A 23,591-nucleotide genomic window follows, 5' to 3' on the forward strand; every position below is an offset into this window, starting at 1 on the left:
ATACGTAGGTATAGGTAGTTTTGTTAATGCAATTCAATTATAATGCGATTTATTTGATGCGTCGAATGAATTAGGTTTAATTCGTTTTTTCCTAAAATGAAACAATTTTTGGGAGGCACATGAGCTGAAAAAGAAGTACCTAAGTACCACGTTGTTGTCTAATTTATCCGAGCATAAATAAGACTTAAGAGTAGATAGGGAAATAAAAAACACCTATCGTGTTTGGTTTTTCATTTTACACAAGTGTTTGGTTATAAGGAACAAGGAACACTGTGGTAATTGCTTTGATGTGACACCGGGATACCGAAAGCTTGTAAACATTTATAAGGAATACAATTAAAGTTCATTGATTAGGGAAAACCTTACCAGTTTCTCCGTTGTAATTAATGTCTTCTCCGTCTTCACGCCGCCACATCACATATGGTTCCGGATAACCGCCCGCTCTGCAGGTTAATGTTACATTGGATGCTTCTCGTACCACTATGTCTGTGCTGGTTTCTTTGTCAATAATCGTTGGTGGAACTAAAATCGTAACGCATTAATTAATTTCAAATCTTTCTTCATTCTGTTATACCTATAGCAAATCAAAACGTTTATAAACACCGAATGTAAATATAATTTAGTTTCCCTTTGATGAGAAAAATATTAATTTCTTGCATCCGAAAGGATAGAGTTTTTCAATCATATATACGGGTTTGTTTTAACTGTTCGGCGAAGTTTTGGAAGCTCGATTTACTTATCGAGTTTAGACCTGGAATGAATTTCATTTTATCGTAATACTCGAGTAGGTACATGGTTGTTTGACGAAGCCGCATGAAAGCTGTGTAGGCTATATGAAGATCGCTTTTTCGTCGTATTTGAGTTTATTTCTCGTGCGAACGCAACGTTTAAGAAACAGAGGAGTAATTTTTTATAAGTAATTGATGTGGAAAGAAGGAGCAGAGCAGGGTTTTTTTTACCGAATAGGAAACCAAATATTTGTGTACATACGCTTATTCTAAAACATCGAGAAAGATTTCATGCCTGTTTAGATGAATTTTTTCTGCAAAATTCACTCCTTTTGTGGTTAGAATATTAGAGCGGGAAAATAACGTAAAAAAGCAGGGGCAAAAAGGAAAAAATTGGCACATCAATTTTTTCTTCGGGAATGTGTTCGGATGGACCCTCTGAACCACCAAAAAAAAGCCGACTCTCCTACCCTTGGAGGAAAATTTTTTAGCGGGCTGAAACCGGTTCCGAATCACGTTTTTTGCGTTTTACTCCGTAAATATTAGGTTTTTGAGAAACACTACCATGACGAAAAATGTTCCCCTTCAAATTCTTGACAATTTGATACTACGCTCGATACCCATTGCTCAAGGGGGGTGTCCAAAAAAAGGGGTGGAAAGAGTAGGTGTTTCAAAAAAGGTCAGTCCAATAAATTAATCAAAATTACCACTTAAACTCATTCGTTTTCGTTCAAATTTTTTTTACAAAGTCTACTCACCCAACTACTAATCAAACTACCATCGGTTTGTCTTCAACCCTCCTCGAGGGTTCGTGAAAGTTGCTTGATTTTTCAAGTAACACACTACTGAATCATATATTTGAAAAACAAATCTGGACGTGCAATATATCGAATAGTATGTTTTCGAGGTCGCTGAATACGAATATGAACTTATTTTTTGCATACAACCCCTCAAAGCCCCTCTGTGCCCCCAAATGGGGGTCAAAATTTTGAAAAAATCGTTAAAAGTCGAGTGATATATCGAGTGGTACGTTTTCGAGGTCGCCGAGTGCGAATATGAACTTATTTTTTGGGTCCCACCCCCCAATGTCCCTCTGTGCCCCAAAATGGGGATGAAAATTTTGAAAAATCGTGAAAAGTCGAGTGATATATCGATTTGTATGTTATTTCGAGACACTGAACTGGAATACCTATGCACTTTTTTCCTGCTCTACTTATGATTCCTCAAAATCCCCTTATGCCCCCTAAATAGGATAAAATTTCGAAAAGTCACCAAAAAACGTGTAATACGTCAAATAGTATGTTTTCAAAATCGCTGAATACGACTATAGACTCATTTTTATTATTTCACTCATTTTACTATTCAAACGTCCCACTAACGCTCCAAAATTATCTTCAATGTCTTTAGTAGGTAAGATGCCAATCTTCTTGTCTATCTCAGAGTTTTAATTTCGATTGTTTTCCTGTGAAGTTTTCGATTTCATTTATTATTGCAAGTCTACCAATCGAAAACAAAATGAAATAATGTTTTTTTGATGGAAGAAAAGATTGAAAATTTGTAGTTCGTAGTTCATGTTTTTTAAAAAAAACATACCATTCGATAAATCGGTCGACTTTTCACAATTTTTCAAAATTTTGACCCTCATTTTGGGGCACAGAGGGGCTTTGAGAGGCTGTATGCAAAAAATAAGTTCATTTTCGTACTCAGCGATTTCGAAAACATACCATTCAATATGTCACTCGACTTTTTACTTTTTTCAAAATTTTGGCCTTTTTTGGAGGCGGTTGGGAGCTGTGCGGGCTCGGGTCCAAAAAATAAGGCTATATTCGTGCTCAGCGACTTTGAAAACATACAATTCAATATGTATATCACTCGACTTTTCACGATTTTTCAAAATTTTCATCCCTATTTTGGGACACAGAGGGACATTAGAGGGTGGGACCCAAAAAATAAGTTCATATTCGCACTCGGCGACCTCGAAAACGTACCATTCGATATATCACTCGACTTTTCACGATTTTTCAAATTTTTGACCCCCATTTGGGGGCACAGAGGGGCTTTGAGGGGTTGTATGCAAAAAATAAGTTCATATTCGTATTCAGCGACCTCGAAAACATACTATTCGATATATCGTATTGCACGTCCAGATTTGTTTTTCAAATATACATATGATTCAGTAGTGTGTTACTTGAAAAATCAAGCAACCCTCACGAACCTTCGAGGAGGGTTGAAGACAAACCAATGGTAGTTTGATTAGTAGTTGGGTGAGTAGACTTTGTAAAAAAAATTTGAGCGAAAACGAATGATTTTAAGTGGTAATTTTTATTAATTAATTGGACTGACCTTTTTTGAAACACCTACTCTTTCCACCCCTTTTTTTGGACACCCCCCTTGAGCAATGGGTATCGAGCGTAGTATCAAATTGTCAAGAATTTGAAGGGGAACATTTTTCGTCATGGTAGTTTTTCTCAAAAACCTAATATTTACGGAGTAAAACGCAAAAAACGTGATTCGGAACCGGTTTCAGCCCCCTAAAAAATTTTCCTCCAAGGGTAGGAAAGTCGGCTTTTTTTTGGTGGTTCAGAGGGTCCATCCGAACACATTCCCGAAGAAAAAATTGATGTGCCAATTTTTTCCTTTTTAAACCCGCTATTTGCCCGCTCTATATGTGATCTTGCAAATGGTAATCTGGAAGGGATAGGTAAGTTTCGATAACATTTCGCTATTTTTGAGTGCTTTAAAACTTTTCTAAGTATGTACAATTAATAGAAAAGTTCAAAAATATCAAAAAATTGCTATTAAAACTAAAAAATGAAAGAATTTAAATGTTGGTAACTTTTTCACAAAATTTTGAATTATCAGAATAGTACTTACAGTGCGAAAACAGATCAGAATTATGATGAAAATTTGATAAAAATTTGGAAATTGTTCTAAATCTAAAATTTAGCATTCAAGTTTGTACCTTGGTCCTTAGTACTTAGCTTGTACTTAAATTGAAACAAAAGTTACTTTTTTATAGCTATTTCCAAAAATATTTGTTTAAACAATAAAAAAATTTAGGTACTTCGATTTTTGTTCTCAAAATACAGTGGGGGGGGGGGTGATGAAAATTAGGGACTTGCAACTTCAATTTAGCGTCCCCTTTAGGAAAAACAAAGTTTATTTTTATTTTTTATTTTTTTAATATCAAAATCGAAGACCAATTTCAAGGTTTTAGACATAGGTATACATAGTGAGCCAAAAGTCAGTACCCCGATTTTCACGTTTTATTTTTTCTCAAAAAAATCAAAAAATAACCATCCTAGAAAAAAACTAATGACATTATGTCGATTGGAAATTTAATTCTCTACAATTTTTCTCGACATAATTTTTTCGTAGGACGCTTCTTTTCGTCTCCGGATCGATTTCAATGAAACTCAGTTTGCAAAACTTTCGAAAAATTTGCAAACTGAATTCATTAAAGTCGATCTGGAGACGAAAAGAAGCGTCCTACAAAAAAATTCGTTCGAGGAAAATTGTAGAGAATTAAATTTCCAATCGATGTGACGTCGTTAGTTTTTTTCTAGGATGCTTAGTTTTTGATTTTTTTTTTTACAAAAAACTGAAACTCTTGGAAATGAACTTTTGAAGAAATTTTCATAAGAATCATAGTCAAGTCACAAAAATTGATCTGGAGGCAAAAGGAAACGTCCAAAAAAATTTCATGGACTTAAAATTGTAGATAATTAAATTTCCAATCGACGTAATCTCGTTAGTTTTTGTCTGGGATGCTTAGTTTTTGATTTTTTTGAGAAAAACTAAAACGTGAAAATCAGGGCACTTACTGACTTTTGGCCCACGTATGTACTTACTCAGCTTCTAAAAATTGGCAAATCACTTATTTTCGAATGAATCCGTGTTTTGAAATTTTTTTCTTCTCAAATAAGCACCTCATTGAGTCATTTGCATCAATTATGCTAAAATATCGAAAGATACTAGTATTATTTTTTAAACTGGGGAAATATTTTGGAACACAGTGGCACCAACTTTATTTGATAATTATTTCCAATAAATTAAAAAAAAAATAAAAAAATTATCAAGTTTTTCGGGATGTTTTTTGATTTTTTGAAATAAACAATAACGACCAAGATACAACTTTGTCCCAAAATATTTCCCCGGTTTCAAAAATGAATCTTTCGATATTTTGGAATAATATAATATTGTTGCGGAATACTATAATATGTGAAAAAAAAAAGTCAAAATACGAATTTACCAGAAAATTAGCTATTTGAAAAATTTTCACCGCTCAGAAGAACCTTAAAAGTGGTCTCGGATTTTGATAGTAAGGCTTGGATCGACACAGAATCTCAAATAACATCTTATGAGACTGAGCCATTCTTCCCAAAACAGGCTGGTTTTGAGAACCTACATACAACTCTTGTTCAGGGGTACCTTCGAAGCTAAATTTTTTTTGAGTTACTTCAAACTCAAAATGAAGGCTTCCCCTGAATTTGGTCAAAACCCTCCGCCATTTTTTCCCGCTATCAATATCCAACCCTTACAACATAATTTCTTCAATTTTGAAGGCGGGTACATTACGAGTACTTCTCTTCCTTTGTAAGTACCTACATAATTTTAAAATTCAGTTTTTATTTAATTTTCAGAAATGTTGAAAATTTTGTCTCATATTTTTCAATTGGGAACATTTCAGAAAAACTGAATGCAGAATACCTATAATTCACCTTTCTGAGTATGCTATTCTGAGCGACTTTTCTCCTTTGCTCTTTTTTTGAGACGCTTTAAAAACACTAATAATACTTATGAAACTTTTATTACCTATGATAAGCACAGGCACCCATTCCCCTTCCATCTCGAAAGACATTTATGCAAAAATAAGAATGGACCAATGAACATTTTGTAAGAAAAATAAATATATTCAAGAGTGTATACGAGTAGGTATATAATTAAATAGACAGGTAAATAAGTCTAAGCATTTATTATTCACTTTCATAGATTTTTTTCATAATGTTAATTCTTCTGAGGTGTTGTCAGAGGAAGGGTTAGATAGGTATGTGTTCTTCTTCAATAAGCAATTTCACCATCTTAGATTGTGAAAAAAATGACATACTATCTTTTTCACCGATCTATACTTCTGGCCTAGGTATTCCTTGAATTTGAGAGATCCTCCATATACATAAGATATGATTTTCATGAAAATTAATTTTTCTTCATGTTAGGCCAGATATAGCCAAAAATCTACTTTGTTGCTTTTTACTTTCAATTTAAATTCAGCTACGAAATGAGTGTGTAAGAGCTTCACGCGTGTTTAGAATTTTCTTGATATTGGTAGGATGGAGTTGGGGGGGGGGGGGGCGAAGCAGAAATATTGAGTAAGATTTTCAAAAAGTTTACTTTGAACGAAGGACATCCTAGCTAAGTAATAATACATCGTCGCATACACGCATCTTTTAATGTAAACTATCTTAACACCCAGCTGTTTGATTGAACTTGGCTCAGTCGTGCAATGGAGGTGACGACGGGTAGTGGGTGAAATGATTAAATTCAGTGTGTGTAGTGTGTATGGCACGCAGTCGCGTAATGTCAAGTTTATATCCGGATAAAACCAAGGTTTTATGAGCTAAAATGGAGTACAAGACAAATATTAATCGTGTGATCAGTAATTTGGTTATTATTTCGCGCCTTAATAACGTCTTATCTTATCGATGTGCTTGAATTCGGCAGCCCGCGTAATGATATTGGCAGCGATTACGATTACATGTTGGAAGGTGCGGTCGGTCGTCGGTGTTATCTGTTATGCGGCTTTTCCCTAGATCTGGGAACGTGAAAGGTAATAGGTAGGTAGGTACTAGGTACCTATCTGAGATGTGTTTTTAAAGTGAAACGTAGCAGGTTAGTGTTAGTGGCACGGTGACGACCTGCGAGCGAAATTTTATCGTATAACTGTCGCTCTCTGCATTTACAGGTATAAAACTACGTAGATACCGTTCTGGTCTATTGAATCGGTTGCAACGAGAGAGAAAAATCTTGGACAACAATGTATGCTAGTGATTTAGCAGAATATATAGTTTGAATTCGGTTTTCCGCGGCCAATCGCTCAACCTCTGTGGTAGCCGTGATCGTCTAGTGGTTAGGACCCTGCGTTGTGGCCGCAGTAACCCAGGTTCGAATCCTGGTCACGGCATCCGGGGTGGAAAATTTTTTTTCTCGCTGGTTTCACATTCGTAACCAGAATGTAATTTGATATCTCGGTGTGTCTTTTTTTTTTCGTTGTTTACTTTTGTACGCGAGTAAACAAAAAAAAAAAAGTGAAAATAAATGAAAAATTCTTGTGAAAAAGTGTACAGATGAAAAATACGAAGAACATATGACTGTTGCGATGACAATCGCGGTAACATATTTTACGTGAGCGACTTTAAGGACGAAATTGGAAGAAGGGACGAAATAAAATTACAGCGGGGAATACATGACCAAAGGGGAATAGGTAACCTCAATCTAATTTTCGGACCAAACGAGCTATGTCAAAAATACCTCTTGTTTTTCCAGTCGTTACGACATCGAACAACAAAATATATAAATCAGAATAGAAAAGCCAAAGCATATAGGCTTCGCTTTCGGTGTGGTTTTTACGGTCAAATATAAAATCGCAAACACTTGGAAATAGTGCTAATGAACGCGAACCAAACTGATTTTCTTTTTCTGCGTTTTATTAAGATGTTTTTCTTTCATTCCTCCTCCTACTTTTCCTTCTCCGTCTTCATTCCACATAAAAATATCAAATTTGAAATAGAACAAATTTTTATTACTTTGGAGAATCGTAAAAATCTTAGGTCAGATGCTCTGCAGCAAATATAGGTAGGTAGGTAGGTATCATCTTATGAGGTAAATTGTGGAAACCTACGTATCTAGCTCATAATGGATTAAGAAAAGATATTTTACTTTGAGTAGTTTTCTTGATTTCTTGTACATTTCATACTTCAGGTACCGATATCATGAACTATAAATTTTTGAAATTGAGAAAAAATTGTCAAGAAGTTTGATAGGCAATGAAAAAACTATGGATACAATCGAACGAAATCATACCTCGCTGAATGAAAAACTTATTCAATTCAATAAAAATAGCTAAATATATTCACGATAAGATTTTATTTTATGAAAGGTTTTTACTAGTGGAAAAAATATGGCTAATGTTCTAAAAAAAAAAACACTTAATACCTACCTGATGGACTGCGTTGCAAGGTAGGATACAAATAATGGAAACAGAAAAAAAATTCCATTCCTAGATCTTTGACGAAAGAGGGGGGCTCAACTAACAAGAAAACAATAGCATTTTGCTGACAATATAATTTTATTTTCTTATTTATTTTGTAACAATTAAAATAGGTCGCTTTTTAATTTTTAAAAGTTTAAAATTTTTTACGTTAGACCTATTTTGAAAAAATCACGTTTTCTCTAATTGTCACTTTTCAAAAAAAAATTATTTTTCCGAATTATTTTTTCTTTATTAATTTTGTACCTAAATAAAAAATGTCTCAAATTTTAAATTATAGGTAGGTACTTTTCGGTATTTTTAGGGTTTTAATCTTCATTCAGTTACAAAATCCTTGTTCAAAATTGATAAGTTCTCATTTCGTTTTGTTTCTTTTTTACGAAGAAGGGAAATATGGAGATCTCTGATTACTAATTCCAGTTTCTATGGTAGGTAATGCTGATTGCTGGTGAAGGAGTTGCGATGGGAGTATCAATAGTGAGTTGTGATCAGCATAGGGAATATTAAGGCAAAGTATAAAATCTTTTTATAGGAAAAGAGGAGGAGGAGGAGGAGGGAAAGAAGCACATACTGATAGCTTTGGCTTTACCACCAGTACCTACAGTTTCCAGTGACACAATCTCTGATCAGTTTCTTTATTTTCTTAAATTTTTTTGTTTTAATAATTTTTTATGTGATTTGAAAAAAATTAAATGATTGTGATAGATTTTATTTTACTTATACTGTTGCGTGCAATTGAAGAAAAGCCAAGCTTCATATGTTTGTTTCAACAGTATCAGGTCATCATTAACTCACTTTTCATGTAAGAAAAAAATTAAGAAAAGGTAAAAGTCGTGAAACGATTTTAAAAAAGTGGTGAAACTAATCTTACCGCCGCTCACCTCCCCCCTCCCTTAAAAAAATGAATTTTTTAAGGTACATGAAAAAACTTCAAGTATCTACCTAAAGAAATATCTACCTATTTTTAAAATACGAGGTAAGTATCTAGGTATATGGTAGGTATCTACCTGGAGCACATACCTAAAAGTAAAAATTGTTCCAAATAATAGTTCAAAATGAAAGTAGGTATCTACCCTATTGACAATTTCAAGTGGCAGAATGCTAGCAACAGTGCTAGCATGACCATGCTAGCACTGGTTGCACCATTTTGAACACCTTTCCTAGCATATCTGCTAGCAAACTGTTGCCAGCACAATGCTAGGAAAATGGTACTAGCACCATGCTAGCAGCATTTTTTTAGCATTATGCTAGCGATGGTTTGCTAGCAGATATGCTAGGAAAGGTGTTCATCATGCTAGCATATTTCCAGCATATGCTGGCATACAACTGGCATAATTCTAGCAGGGGGACTAGCATTATACTAGCGTCAGTTTGCTAGCAGATACGCTAGTGCAGGTGTTCAAAATGGTGCTACTGGTGCTAGCATGATCTTGCTAGCTTTTTGCTAGCATATGCTCGCATGTGTATAATATGTAGAATGCTAGAAGTTTATTAATTTCCTTATAAAAGAATAGGGTATATTTTTAATTATGGTACGTTTCCCAAGAATGTCCAAAAATGGGCAATTGCCCTACAATGCTAGTTTAGAACTAGCATTGCACTAGCATCTTGTGCCAGTATATAAGCTGAGTGATTAGTTTGCCAACTTCACTCTTCTTAATTTAAACAGGAAACTGTATTGAGCTTATATTCGACTTGACTACATACTTCATCTAAGAGAAGTTAAGTGTATCATATTAAAGAACAACGCTAGCACTTTGCTAGCATTATGCTAGCACTTGACTGCTAGCACCTGGATAAGAAGTCTTTTAACGAAAATCCAGCACCATGCTAGTACTTTGACTGCTAGCTTTACCAAGGTTAGAATAGCGCTAGCAGTAGACTAGAGCAAGTTTACCTGTGATTGTATTTCTAGCATGTAACTAGCAGATTGCTAGCATGCCTTTTGCTAGTTCACCTCATGCTAGCACCATTACAGGGTGCTAGCAATGCACTAGCAATATGCTAGTAGTGACTGCTAGCTTTACTTGGTGGTTATGCTGCTAGCATGTAACCAGAAAATTGCTGGCCTGTCTTTTGCTAGTTCACCGCATGCTAGCATCATACCAGTTCAATGCTAGGATGAATTTTCCAATAAAATGTCTGCTGGCAAAGTGCTAAGTGCTAACACCATTCTAACTGGTAATCTGCTAGTTGATTCCATGCTAGCACCGTGCTAGTATTCTGCTACTAATGCTAGCATTCTGCTAGTAAAATTGTTAATAAGATAATTATTCTCCTAGGATTAATTAGTGTATGGCTAGTGTACGTTTTACTAGCTCATATCATGCTAGCAACATGGTAGCTTTATGCTAGGAGAAACTACCAGCATCGCTCGGTAATTATGATGCCAGGATATAACTAGCATGTTGCTAGCATACATTGTGCTAGCTCATTTCAGGCTAGTATTATGCTAGAATTTTGCTAGCAGGAACTGCTGGGATCACTCGATAATTATGGTGCTGGGTTTTAACTAGCATATCCCTAGCATACATTTTGCTAGATAATCTTGCATTAGCAATATGATAGCATCATGCCAGCAGGGACAACTGGCATTACTAGGTAATTATGAGGCAAGGGGTTGACTAGCACATTGCTCGCATACATTTTTCTAGCTCACCCCATGCCAGCGATATGATAGCATCATGCTAGTATGAACTGCTAGCATCACTTAGTAATTAAGACGCAAGGTTTTAACTAGCATATTGCTAGCATGCATTGTGCTAGCTCATCTCATACTAGATATATGATAGCATTTTGCTAGCGGGAAATGCTAGCTTCATTCGGTAGTTATGTAACTAGCATGTAGCTAGCTCATTGCTAACATACTTCTTGCTAGTTTGTATCATGCTAGCAATAAGCTGGCATTTTGCTAGCATGTTATGCTAGTTCATTTCATGCTAGCATAACACTAGTATCATGCTAGTTTCCTGCTACTCATGCTAGGTGGGTGCTACTAATGCTAGCATTCTGCTAGTAAAATTGTCAATAGGGTATACCTTTCTAATTAGAATTTTTTTTCGAAAACATTATTTTCAAGTTTAAACCCCATGGGAAAATGTTGATAGAATCGTATCTGAGACGTGCTGTTTTTTCAAAGTTCTTTTGACGTCATATTTCAACTTTTTTCACGGTCTTTTTCCAACTTTCCGCAATCAAAAAGAGCGAATGACGAACCTTACGTCTAATAAGTGGTACTAGGTACCAACAAATACTTCGTCAAGTAAGTATTAATTTTCGGATACATATATTGATGAAAATTAGAAACAAAGTAGGTATAGGTTTTTTTTCTTGGATAAATTTACTTTGAAAATTGACAATTTCAAAACACCTACCACGGAAAATAAATATGATTAAGTACAATTAGGTACCTACAACTACATAGCCTGCCTACTCAATATTTATTCTCATTCAAAACAATAATCAATGGGGCTGGATATTTTTTCGATGAATTGCTGGTTAATGTGGTCAAAAAATGACCACCTAATACAAAATACCTATCCTCGAGTATGTAGATAAATTATGTCAGAATAAATGCAGTGCAGTCAACGATGGTCAAAATAACGACTTCCATGTGAACATTTTAAATTAGACATGTCCCAAATATGAGACATCTTTCATTTAGCGTTTCTGCGCGAAAAGAGTGTAATCAGTTGGCATATGCTATACGGGGTTGAACGCAGAACTGTATTTATTTTATGATATGAAACGCAAGATAAAAATTATTTTAAAAAGTTAAGCCTTAGATTAACTCGTTGACAGTTTGTCAAAATGGGGTCAGTTTGATATGACGTGGAAAACTTGGTGGAATAGTAAAAACTGGAATATGCTTGGTTATACCGTCCAACCATGCCACCGGGGATCGAATAAAAATCGTAAAATACTCTTGCTCGTTTCGGTGCTTCGTATAATATTAATTTTTTAGAAACAGAGAGAGAACGGGTTAGAGAGAAAAAAAAGGTCAGAAAATTATCGTTTCGAGAACTTTTTAGCAGTTTTTAGGTGGAATTTGCAAAAATACACATCACGTTTTTGGTATTACTTATGCGGTTTTAAATTTTTATTTTTTTCAAGTGGGAAAGTATAGGTATTGTAAGGTCGGTGCTCTTATCGACTTAGCTGTTGAACGAAAGAAATCTAAAAGGAACGGTTACCTTTGTCTGTTGGAAGAGGAAAAAAACGCAGTAAATAATTAAACGTAAATGTCGTTATATAGGTATAGGTATATAAGGTGGGTACCTGTTAAAGTGAGCAATAGAGAAAGCCCAATGCGAATCGAATGAATTCAGATATGTAGAATAGACCTACGGAAGTTTCAAGAAATATCCCACTGCAGCGATAAATAACGGTCTCTTAATCCGACTGTTCTGAACGAAATCGATTTAGCTAGACAATATTTTATTCTTCAATTTACTTATAGCTTATGTTCCTTTAAATATGCCTAACGGTTAACGCATTTACGAGGAAAAAGGCTACCTAATGTCTTTTTTCTTTATTTTTTTTCTTCAAGCTGTTTTTATTTCTTTTCATTCCTTTTATCTGGTAATTTAATTTAAATAAAATTTTTTACTCCTTTTTTATATTTATTACCTTTATTGCTTCGAATATAGTAAACCGTAAAATGAAAATAAAAATAGTGATGATTATTGCAGATTATTGAAATTTTTCCTCCAACAGCGTTTGATCGGTATTTAGTGCTTGATTTGAAGCACGTGTTAAAATGGCTTTTGAATTTTGAATCATTTTTAATGATTTTATTTTTAAAATTGTTCTTTTTATATTTATTTGTTTTTTATACTTAATAGACGGAGTAAACAAGAAAAAAAAATCTCCATTTATTAAACCATTCAAATTGAAAAATTTACTCTTCAATTCCTGATACATTTTGAGTACCTACTAATTTTAAAACATACCTAAGGTTTGAATTTTTAAAAAAAAGTTCGATACATCACTGTAATTTTCTTTTGCCAGCAGAAGGCCAGTCTCTTGTTTTTTTTCTAGTGGAGGGGGAGGAGGAGGAGGAGGCCCTAAATCTCATTTCATGAAGCATTCTGTTTCTGCACGAACCGCATAAAACGAAATATCCATACCTGGGTATTAAATCAATGCTTCGAAGAATGCGGGAAGTCCACATTCAATGACCTTTGGAATGCAAACTTATTAAATAATACACAATTCGTGAAAATTACTTCGATTCGAGGAAAACGTAAAAACAAAATACAATTATTGAGAACACTCACATACCATTTTTTCTTTGTCAATTAATTTCAATTAGTTGCCACGGTGAAATAGCATCCTAAAATAAATCCACGTTACAAAGATTCAATTTTTATCAAATTAGATCCGTCGATTAAAATATTTATAAGAAAATACATAGCACCCTTGTTCTTATAAAAATGCGGTAACCCGACTAGAAGTAGGTATGTATACTATGTATACCCATACAAATAAAATGTTACCTATTTATTTCAGTGAATAAACGATTTGTATAGAGAATTACTCAACCAGACGTCAAATTTACCGCCACTTGACTCAAAACGTACATTAACCAAATAAATGTCAAGTTGCATTTTCGTTAAGATATGAAACAAAAATCTATGTGGGTACCTAAACGTATTCCCAGGTGCAGATATTTGCCACACGTCTCGTCGTGTCGTTTCCAATACCCTTTGAAAATAACACCGAAACAGATATAAATTCAATAAAATACTTCATTCAGATTCCGTTTATTTTTCTGCAATGATTTTCATGTTTTTGCTATGATAAAAATTTTCGTAAAGTGTAATTCTTTGGTAGAACTTCGCATAAGGGGATCAAAATTACTCGAGGGGATGAGGGCACCACGTTGTATCTTTTATCGCATTTCTTTTGCCCCCCCTCCAAGTATAAAAAATTCAGAAACGAGAAGGTAAAAATGATGGAAATTCCTCCTGTAAACTATATACCTGCAACTCCTTCGAACCGAATTCCACAATGTTCAGTTATTCTGGAGCCCCAGCGCAATTTTTGATTTCTTTAGAATTTTACTTACAGTTAGGTACACAACTATTTGAGTGAATTTTCATTTTTGGTTTCTTGGTTGAGTTTTTGGTCACTCTTTGAACATGTTATTATATGCTCCTTTGGTTTTTGGTTACCTACACTTTTTTATTGGTTTTCTGGTTTAAAATTTTAGGTTATTTAACTAGGTATAACATTCCAAGATTTCTAAATGACTCAATTTAGGAGGCAGTTTTAATGATATTTTACTCAACTTTTGAAAAATTTCTCTGGAATTTCATAATTTTTGATAATATTTGTATTGATTTTAAAGACTTTAGGGCTATTCATGTCAAAAAACCAAAAATAAACCAAATTCAAAATGATTGGTTTTTGGTTGTGGGAAAACCAACTAATTGCATTCAAGTCGGTTATTCGATCATGTTAGCAACAAAGAAATTGAAAATATTGGATTTTTGGTTATTAGTTTCCTAACAGTCATGGCCCCTGAAAAATCATATAGGTGTTTTTTTGAATTTTTAAAATTTTCAAAAATTTGCCATAAATCAAAAAATCAACTCTAGCATAGGGGATTTTGTTTATGCGAGTTTTAGGAGATGCTCTTTTGATCTAACGTAGTCTCATTCAAATCGTAATGTGTAAGTTCGAGAGGTTCCCTTGTTAGGAACTTCATCTTATAAGCTATCGATTACCTGAAAATGGTGCGACATTAGAACAGGTCAAATACCTATCTACTACATTGTAAATATTGACGCCAGCAATCAACATCAAAGTGAGTAAGTATACGACGAGTCGACGACGATACCTTTGCTACGCCTACCTACCTATTGGCTATTACTTGTGATGCATTAAAATCAATTGAATACATATATCAACACCTAAATTATAGATATATTTTTCAGTCGGCAAGTGTATTATTTTTTTTTTAGCAGGGATGACGTTGGAAATTCTATAACTGAATCGAACGAGTATCCAGTATACAACACACAATTGCTGAATGAGATAATTTAAATTATTATTCATGTAAAACCAAATACCATCCAATCGTTCGCTCCTAATACACGTAATAATATTAATACACAGAGTGCGAGTATACATATCTATAGCATGGTGTAACGTATGGGAAAGCGAAAATCTCTTCGAATTCGTAATAAAATGCGATCTCATATATGCGCAGAAAATAGGTTCCCTTGTGATTCAGCAGCTTGCACAATTAAACCGCAGAATACAGAGAAAATTTATAAATTATAACATGCGAGAACGGTAGCCACAAAATGACTCGTTTTTGTAATATTCATGCATCTTTATGCTGGTTTTTTTTTCGCTTCTTTTCTAATAATGTTAAAAATATTCATACGCGACTCTTTTAAACGCTGCTGTGAAAACACACCATACCGAATGGAAAATACATTTTTTAATTTTTGCGTCAATGATGCATATTAAGATGCAATGTGGTGTCGCGGTACCGGGTACGCGCGAATATATGGTCCTGGAGTAGAGCTGGAGATACACTTACTATATTTTTCTTATTATTCTAATCAAGATAAAAGAAGGAATAAAAAACGCTTGAAAGATTATTCCCGTCTTGTACAAAATAAAGGCATTATTTACAATTTAAGGGGGTAGAAAACGAGTTTATTTTCCCACAAAGGTCATTACACAAGTCAAGATAACGTAACCTTCATTACATAAGCTGTGCGTTTTCCATCCTCTGACAAAAGCTGGAATTGAAGGGATAGTTCGGGCAAAAGGCGATGTCTTTTAACCCAACGCAAGAAAAAAATTACCATTCTTGAATTCAGAACGAAAAATCACACCGTATTTTTCACCGTTTCTGCGGAGGAATTTTTTTTCTTCTTTTTTCTCTCACTCTCTCTCTGTAAACTTAGCTAAATCGCAAAACTGCTCTTTTGAGGTTTACGTCATAACTTTTTATTTAAACCATATTAAAGTTTATCGTTTAACCAAATGGGAAAGGGGATCTCACGACTGCGTCAAATTCAGTGTAAAATGCTGTGATTTAAACGAGTCGACTCGTAGAGAGCTAGAAAGCAAAAAAAAAAAGGAGGGAAAAACTTGCCGCGAAGTACTCACGTGTATTATGAAATATGATGATAATTTAATTTACGAATCTTACCTACAACTTGTAAGTAGCCTTGCTGACTTCGCATCGGATCGGTGTTTATTTGGCACATGTACCATCCTCTATCCGCTTCGTGAACGTTTCTTATATGCAAATACCAGGAACGATGGTCGTTATATGTTAACGATATTCTTGGATTTTGCGTGATCACGTTGTGGTGTATTGATAGAATGGTTTGAGTATCCACCCTGACCCACGCGACCTGCCAAGATACACGCAGTCCCTGCATATAAAAAGTTAACGATACGGATCTATATGATTTAATTAACAGTATAGTAGGTGTGTATCTAATACTAGTGCTTTACTTACATATAAATACATGCGTACAGTAGGTTCAATTATTGTTCTCAATTTTTGACAAAATGAAGAATGAAGATGGCAGATACCTATGCATTTTATGAAGTGAACGTTGTTTGTCGTTATGACTTTGATATACACTTCTCCCTTTTGTTTCATTAAAAAAATTATAACAATAGGTTATAGGTACCTAATAGAAATAGTCACTCGAACTTGCATGAAATCGGTACCCAAGATCATAGAGAAGAGGTGAAGGAAAGGGAGTAATCTGTACTAGGTCTTGATCGTTACCTACAGGTGGTAACCATAAAAAGCTTTTTCCATTGATATTAAAAGTACAAAAAATGTTTTTGTCATATTTTTTTCATAAGTTTATAATACATTTGAATTTAATAACTTGTAAATAACCCTTATAGGTTGGAAACAAGAATAAATAATAATAAAAAATAATTTCAACTATCTTTCCCTGAAAGTTTATTTCAGTTTTCACCTCATATATTTTCTATAAACGCCTTGTAAAATTTCTCCCCCATTCTGTAGTGCTTCAAATTTTGAATCTGTTAAAAATCACCGAATTGAGCAAGGATTGCAGCATATAAAGATCAGTGAAAAATTAAGTACTTGTTGAGTGTTGAAAAATTAATGAAATTTACCTCCAAGGACCGTCCTTTTTGGACGAATAGGTAGTTTTTTATCTTCGTATTTTCAGAATCAGCACGTTTCATTCTACATCTAAGTAGAAATAAATCAGAATAAAAAGTGGTCAAAAAATATAATTTCGAAAAATTGAGCAGAAGAGGAATTGATTTTTTTGAAAGGGGGATTATTTATCTTTATACTATTTTTTTTTTATTTTCATTTTTCATATAGGCTTGAAAGCTACACAATTTCTCTCTTTTTTGCCTATAAAACTCGACTTATGCATTCACTTATTTTTATAGGTGTAGTCATTTATTTCAGATAATTTTTGAAAAACAACATTAGCTATACTAAGAATCATGGCTCTTGAAGCTGTTTTTCAAATTCACGTATTTTTGGGTTAGTTTATGAAAAAAAAACAACAAAAAAAACATCATAACCCTAGGGGTGATTTTTATGCATGAACATTTTTACTTCGGCAGCTTCTGCAAAGAGGCCACAGCTAGATGAAGATTCAAAACTCATGAGTTGGTTTTGTGCATGTAGATATTAATTTGAGATAATTTCTTCAAAACAACATTAGCTATACGGAAAACATTGATCTCTAAAGTGGTTTTTCAAATCAAGAGCACTTCTCTTTCTTCCCTCGCGCAATTTTTGAAAAATCTTTAAATAGGACTCATAAAATGGCAGACCTACCTATACAGTCAGAATATGTAAAAATTATGTTGAAGGATAGAACTGATAGAACATTGATAGCGCTGTTCAGAGCACTCAGTACCGACATTAGAGCACCACTCTCTCCTCCATCATCCCATTAAAAAAAAAAAAAAAAAAAACTGGGTACCAGCTAAGCTACATATGTTTAGCAACAATAGTGTGCGTAGTAACTTTTTGTTCTTAAAATTTTAATTATTTTCAGTTCATTAGTTGCTTTATTTAATTCATTTTTAATTACCTATTTTAAATTAATGAGTTAGGTACTACATTTGCGAGTATAAGTTTGTCGCTTCATATGAGATCACTTTGTTTGTGAGTTGGCCACTTCATTTGCAAGCTAATTTAAAAATTAATCTGTCTAAAACATTGATTAAAAATCACTACCCAAAAAAAAAAATAATAATAATTCAAAATCAGCCCCCAAAAAAGATTTGAATTCCGCAGCACCCTAAAAACTCCTTTGAAATCAGTATAAAAACATTCCTTTTTTTTCACTCACACAAAAAAATTTGAATATTTCTAAATTACCGGACAAAATCTTTTTAATGAATTGGAACTAAAATTCTAAATCGCTGCCAAAAGCTTTGTAAACTTAATTCACTTACCAAAAATTTATCCCAAATTATTACATGAAAAAAAATCAATTCAAAATCACCACAAAAAATTCATTCAAAATAATAATTTAAATTCACTGTGACACAAAATACATACATACCTACCTAAGCAGGTAGCTAAAAAAATCGCATAAATTGACGAAAAAGTCAAATCGCCAGTTACTTACCTACTCATTATATACAGGAAAAACAGATTCCTGGTCAATTTTGAAGTATGTACAAATTTTTATCAAAGTGGAAATAACAGCATTAGATATTTTTTGGGTGAAAAAAACTTCCAAAACTAGGTATAATTTTCTCAACTTTGAACGTGATTGCACAATTTTGGGAAATTTAAACCCTGCGATACTGTTTGGGAACTGCTTTATGGAGGATGTACCTACATGTTTTGTTATTTAAAAAATGGCAAAATTGGTTACCGATGGTGAGTGACTGAAAGGATTGTTCGTAAGATATAAAAGCACCCATCGCCAAATTTTTTTGAAAATAGGTATAGGTAGGTATTTATTCGATAGAAAATCAGCGTAGAAAATAAAAACACAAACAATTTTTCAACTACATATCATGGGTAGGTGGTTTACGGTAGCGGATAATTGAACTTACTGTAAACATAAGCTATGATAAATACATAATACGAGTAACGAGTATACATTCTACTTAATTAAGAATAAAAAAATTAGCAAGAAAGATTTCAAATTCCAATTTTTTCTTCTAAGTTGTATATATTCAAGTAGATAAATAAAAAAATTAATTTTCAAGATTGGTCTCGGAATGCAGTTTTAGTTGAGCAAAAATTAAAAATTCTATTATACAATTTTTCCATCAAGTTGTTTTCTAATTGGTATCTAAAAATGATAATTGCATTGTTTTCCACTACAAATAAATAACACAGTTCTGTTTGCTTTACCTTGTAGCCTCGTAGATTTTCCACAACGCAAGCTAGTAGGGCGTCTCTTCCCACTGTAACAGTTACATTTGGAATAGGTTCGGCGAAACGAGGCATCATGGCTTCTGTACACAGAAAAAAATCACATGTCAGTTAAAGGTAAGTATACGCGAATAAGAAGCGCTAGTTATTTTTCTAGGTTAATTAAAGATTACGTAAATTGTCTCGAGTAAAGTGTAGCTACCTACTAGCCGTATAAAACTTTGGACTGGAATTTACAAATTACTTGCAATTTGTATCAGTATAGTTACAGCTACCTACCTAAGATGTTTACATAAAGATTATCTCTTACTTTGGCGACCAAGCAAGAAGGATGGTGGAAGGGGAAGAGAGATACAGATATGCATATTATGCAATAATACTTGAGTATGCGGAGTCGATTCGTTTTAAAAGAGAATTTTATAAAATTGGATTTTATTTTTCGATGCAATGAGAGCTTTGAAATGGGTCGAAGAGAATGCGAATCGATTCTGTATAATTTATTATTCAAGTAAGTATTAAGTATGTATATATAGATATAGCCTATGCTATAAATACTTACATAATTTGCAACGACCCTAAGAGCCAATTATAGTCTAAATATCTCTAGCGTAAGTTACCTACGTATACATTTTCGAGAAATGTACCTATGATTTATTTAGCGTCGCAGTCGCAGCCTCGCAGGAACAAGAAGACCACCACCGTATAAACTAAAACCAAACCAGTAAAGTGTGGAAAACATTATTAACCCAGACATATAGTCTTCTATACGTATCCGCTGTATTTGTATACGTACAACGTATAGCTAGAGCTATAGGTAGGTACTCGAAACGAAGAAATCAATTAAAAATCTGTACCTATTCTGCTAATGTTGCGGTATCTTTTGAGAGAGCTGGTATAAGTATATTAGAAATTGGTATGTGAACGAAAACGTAACGGTTATTGTAAAAAAGGTACTTGTGCAGCATTTGGGCTGAAATTCAACGCAATTATTTGACCCATACAAAATTAGAACTCGACAATTTTCCTATTTCGAGTGATCGTTAGCCGTAAAGTTAGTGCCTCGTTTTCCGAGACGTTTCCGAGTGCACTTTATCTTCTCTTTCGATGCGGTTCCTTAAAATAAGTTGCAGTCGCAAAACGCGCCCAAGAATAATTAATTTTCCTACAAACAATGCAAGAGTAAGTATAAAATTAAAGGTACAGGCGAACGGAGTATAAGCATCCGACACAAAAAAAAACAAAGACGATTGGTTTTTTTCTTCTGAAACTCGAAATATCCTTCAAACGATCCATTCTGGTAAATTACTTCAATTACGTTGGGCCAACAACCAATTTTATAAATAACATCGTTGCATCGCCACAGCCAAATCGCGTATATACGTTGATTATTTCTCGTACATTCTTGAAACATTTCTTATTCGTTTTGTCTAACAAAGTTAATAACACTTTCAATAGTCTCGTCCGAGCTGCACAATTTTTGTATACCTATGTATAACGTATCCTGGTTTTTTGTCTCGTTCCTTCGTCATTTTACCTTGTTTTTCTCTAGTACTTATGCTGAAAAAATACGCGCGTGCTTTGATAAATTGCTTAAATTGAAATCGTCGTAGTCTCTTCTACACTTGACACGAAACAATTCGTTTTTCCTTTTTTGCTCATTTTATTCCCAAATTGTAGTCTATGTGCCATCGTGTAATCTCGTTCGTGTATTTTAATTGCGTATCGATAGGTACGATGCATATTCTCAAATTATTGTTCATGAAATAATAACCCCTTGCAGGACGAGAGTTGAAAATAATGGCAGCCAAATGGCGTTGCATTAAGTACCTTTTCTAAAGTTTTGCTTCCGAGGCGACGAAAAGGTGCAAGTAGGTGAGAAAAAAAACGATTCATCACTTGTCAAAGCAGAAGTGACATTTTTTACCTCGAGACAACGAGCTGGTATTCTTGATCAAACTATAACGATTTGCACGTGAGGATGAGGACCAAAGCGTTAAGATTTTTTTAAAACAACTTAATCATACTGTTCGCGTTGATACAATAGGAGTGAATATTGTAAGTATTAGAAGTTAGGCGCGATTCGGAGCAATGAAAAATGATTTCGAGTTTGAATGATGTGGGTAGGTAAATAGAAGGGTAACGTGCCCTACTGTGGTGGGCAAATGGGCTGCGATTTTGTTAGTTTTTACTTTTTGCATTTTGCAAAGTTTAAAAGATCGGAGCTAGATTGAAAATATTATCTGGTGGTATTGAGACAATGGAAGAAGTTAAGGTTGAAGGTAGGTATCTGCTCGAGTAGCGACTACGATAAAATTACCGCAGTAGGTAAGTAGAAATGTAAAAGGAGTAAGATTGCACAGGTAAGTGTGGGAAATTACCTTTAAAAAAGAAACAAATGTAAAAATCAACTCAAAAAATTACAAAAACTAAGCACAAAATTTAGGAAAAATTTTGAATTGGCCATTTTTAAAAACGTTGAAAATTTTACTTCCTTCACTCTTCAAAAAAATTTAATCGATAGTGACAGAAAAATCCTTCCTCTCAAATTCGTCTTACATATGAATAATCCCCCTCAAAGCAATGCTCTTCTTTCTTCTCATTGAAAGTTGCTCTCGTAAAATTCCTTCCACGAAAAATTCTTGAAAAAACAAAACAATACCTACAAAAAACTAATCACCGTTATTGTGAATAACCTGAGCCCTTTCCCCTTTAGTAGATGTGTGAAATCAATAGGCGCAGTGTGCCACATTGAAATTTATGTCAAGTGCTAGACTAAAAACTTCATCGTATATAATTTCAATTCCAAACATGTTTTTTTTAGTCTTTTACTTTAATTTTGAATTAAAAATGTTTTTCGAAAAACCGAATCATACGATTTAGGTATTTGGCCAATCCTCCCCCTCCCCCTGAAAAAGATGCCTAAGGCAGTGAAATTGTGATAAGTCATTATGGCTCCATGGGGTACTTTATTGAGCCCAAAATTTTTGCAAAATTTCCCAGAATTGGTTGAAAAATGGGATTGGGCAGCTACAACCTACAATTTCGGGAATTGTCTTTTTCGACTACAAGTCGAGTTTCTTGGAGTTTGTGCGTGATTGAAAGTATGCGCAGCCAAAAAAGATATGAGGTTTTCTTAATTGAATCGGTGGGTTTAGAAAGGGGCTAAGTCCATTTTCGCACTTTTCAGGAATAACAAAAAACTGATTTATTTGAAAATCAAAAATTTTTGGTAAACATGCTTAAGGTCATTGAAAGAGGACCCCAAGACACAATTTTTAGCACTGTTTAGAAAAAAAAATATTCACGTGCGCCGGCGCTGTTGCTGCCTAAACAAATAGGACTTAGACCCTTTCTGCACCCAATCGACAAAATTTCTTTTGAAATTGCTCGGGCACGAATGGGGCTTGATTCTAGATCTAAGTGCATCATTTAGACGGCTATCTCGTTTAAATTGACCAAAAACCCCTCGAGTTCTAAGACTTTTTGCCGAAGTTGTTAATTTTTTCATCATTTTTCAGTTCAGAGATTAACTTGAATTTCAAAAAATGGTCTTCTCAAAAATGTTAGTTATTTTTCAAGGAATTTAAAAAATTTTACAAAAAAGTCGTAAATGTGGATCCGCCCTTTTTCTGCGCCCAAATACCACTTTCCCGACAGTTTTGCGGAAATCTGACATCACCAGTCGATCCGCCGTACTTTGAAACCCATCCGTGAAAAAAAAATTTCCAAAAATGTGACTTGGTCCCTTTCTGCACCCACCGATTCAATTGTCAGTTGATCATTGAGTAGATATTTGAATATTGAAGTTGAAAGCTATACTGAATTGGTATAATCCAAAATTTTGAAATACCTCTGGTATTAAAAAAGTTTACTTTATCATTTGCCAAGATTTCGTTTTTTCTCTCAGGTTATCATCCTTATAATTTCAAGTATCCGTCGAATACTTTGTTTTGGAAAAAACGAGGTAAGCATACCCACACTTTTTCATGAATTGGTATCTTTCAGGAAAAAGAAACCGAAGAATTTGAGCAACAATTTCACGATTTCTGGTATTTAAAAAAATAAATGAAATAGGTACTTAATTCAAACATTGTAAAAATTTTAAACGTTTGGAAAACTGTGTTTACGAAAGTCACCTTACATTTTTTTGTTTTTAAAAGAATGATTTCTCACGAATGGTTAAATTGGTGAAATATTTTTCAACTTATTTTTAATC

The 23,591-nt window shown here is 33.9% G+C and overlaps 1 protein-coding gene and 1 non-coding gene across 5 annotated transcripts in view; one reads left to right on the forward strand and one right to left on the reverse strand.

The window, feature by feature from the left end:
- Nucleotides 1-23,591, reverse strand: part of LOC135839755 (limbic system-associated membrane protein-like) — a 96,188-nt gene that overhangs the window by 10,032 nt on the left and 62,565 nt on the right. For 2 of the 4 annotated variants that reach the window (XM_065355944.1, XM_065355943.1), the window contains exons 4-6: nucleotides 19,355-19,458; nucleotides 16,172-16,379; nucleotides 367-522 (exon numbers count right to left, since the gene is read on the reverse strand). In XM_065355944.1, coding sequence (XP_065212016.1) covers nucleotides 367-522; nucleotides 16,172-16,379; nucleotides 19,355-19,458 — 468 coding nt within the window. Of the gene's footprint in view, nucleotides 1-366; nucleotides 523-16,171; nucleotides 16,401-19,354; nucleotides 19,459-23,591 lie in introns of all 4 variants that reach the window. The other 2 variants (XM_065355942.1, XM_065355941.1) reach the window with 1 other exon arrangement.
- On the forward strand, nucleotides 6,838-6,909 carry TRNAH-GUG (transfer RNA histidin (anticodon GUG)). The gene has a single exon. It is a non-coding gene; the product is annotated as a tRNA-His (tRNA).

This window comes from Planococcus citri, chromosome 3, assembly GCF_950023065.1.
Source record: "Planococcus citri chromosome 3, ihPlaCitr1.1, whole genome shotgun sequence".
Lineage (NCBI taxonomy): Eukaryota > Metazoa > Arthropoda > Insecta > Hemiptera > Pseudococcidae > Planococcus > Planococcus citri.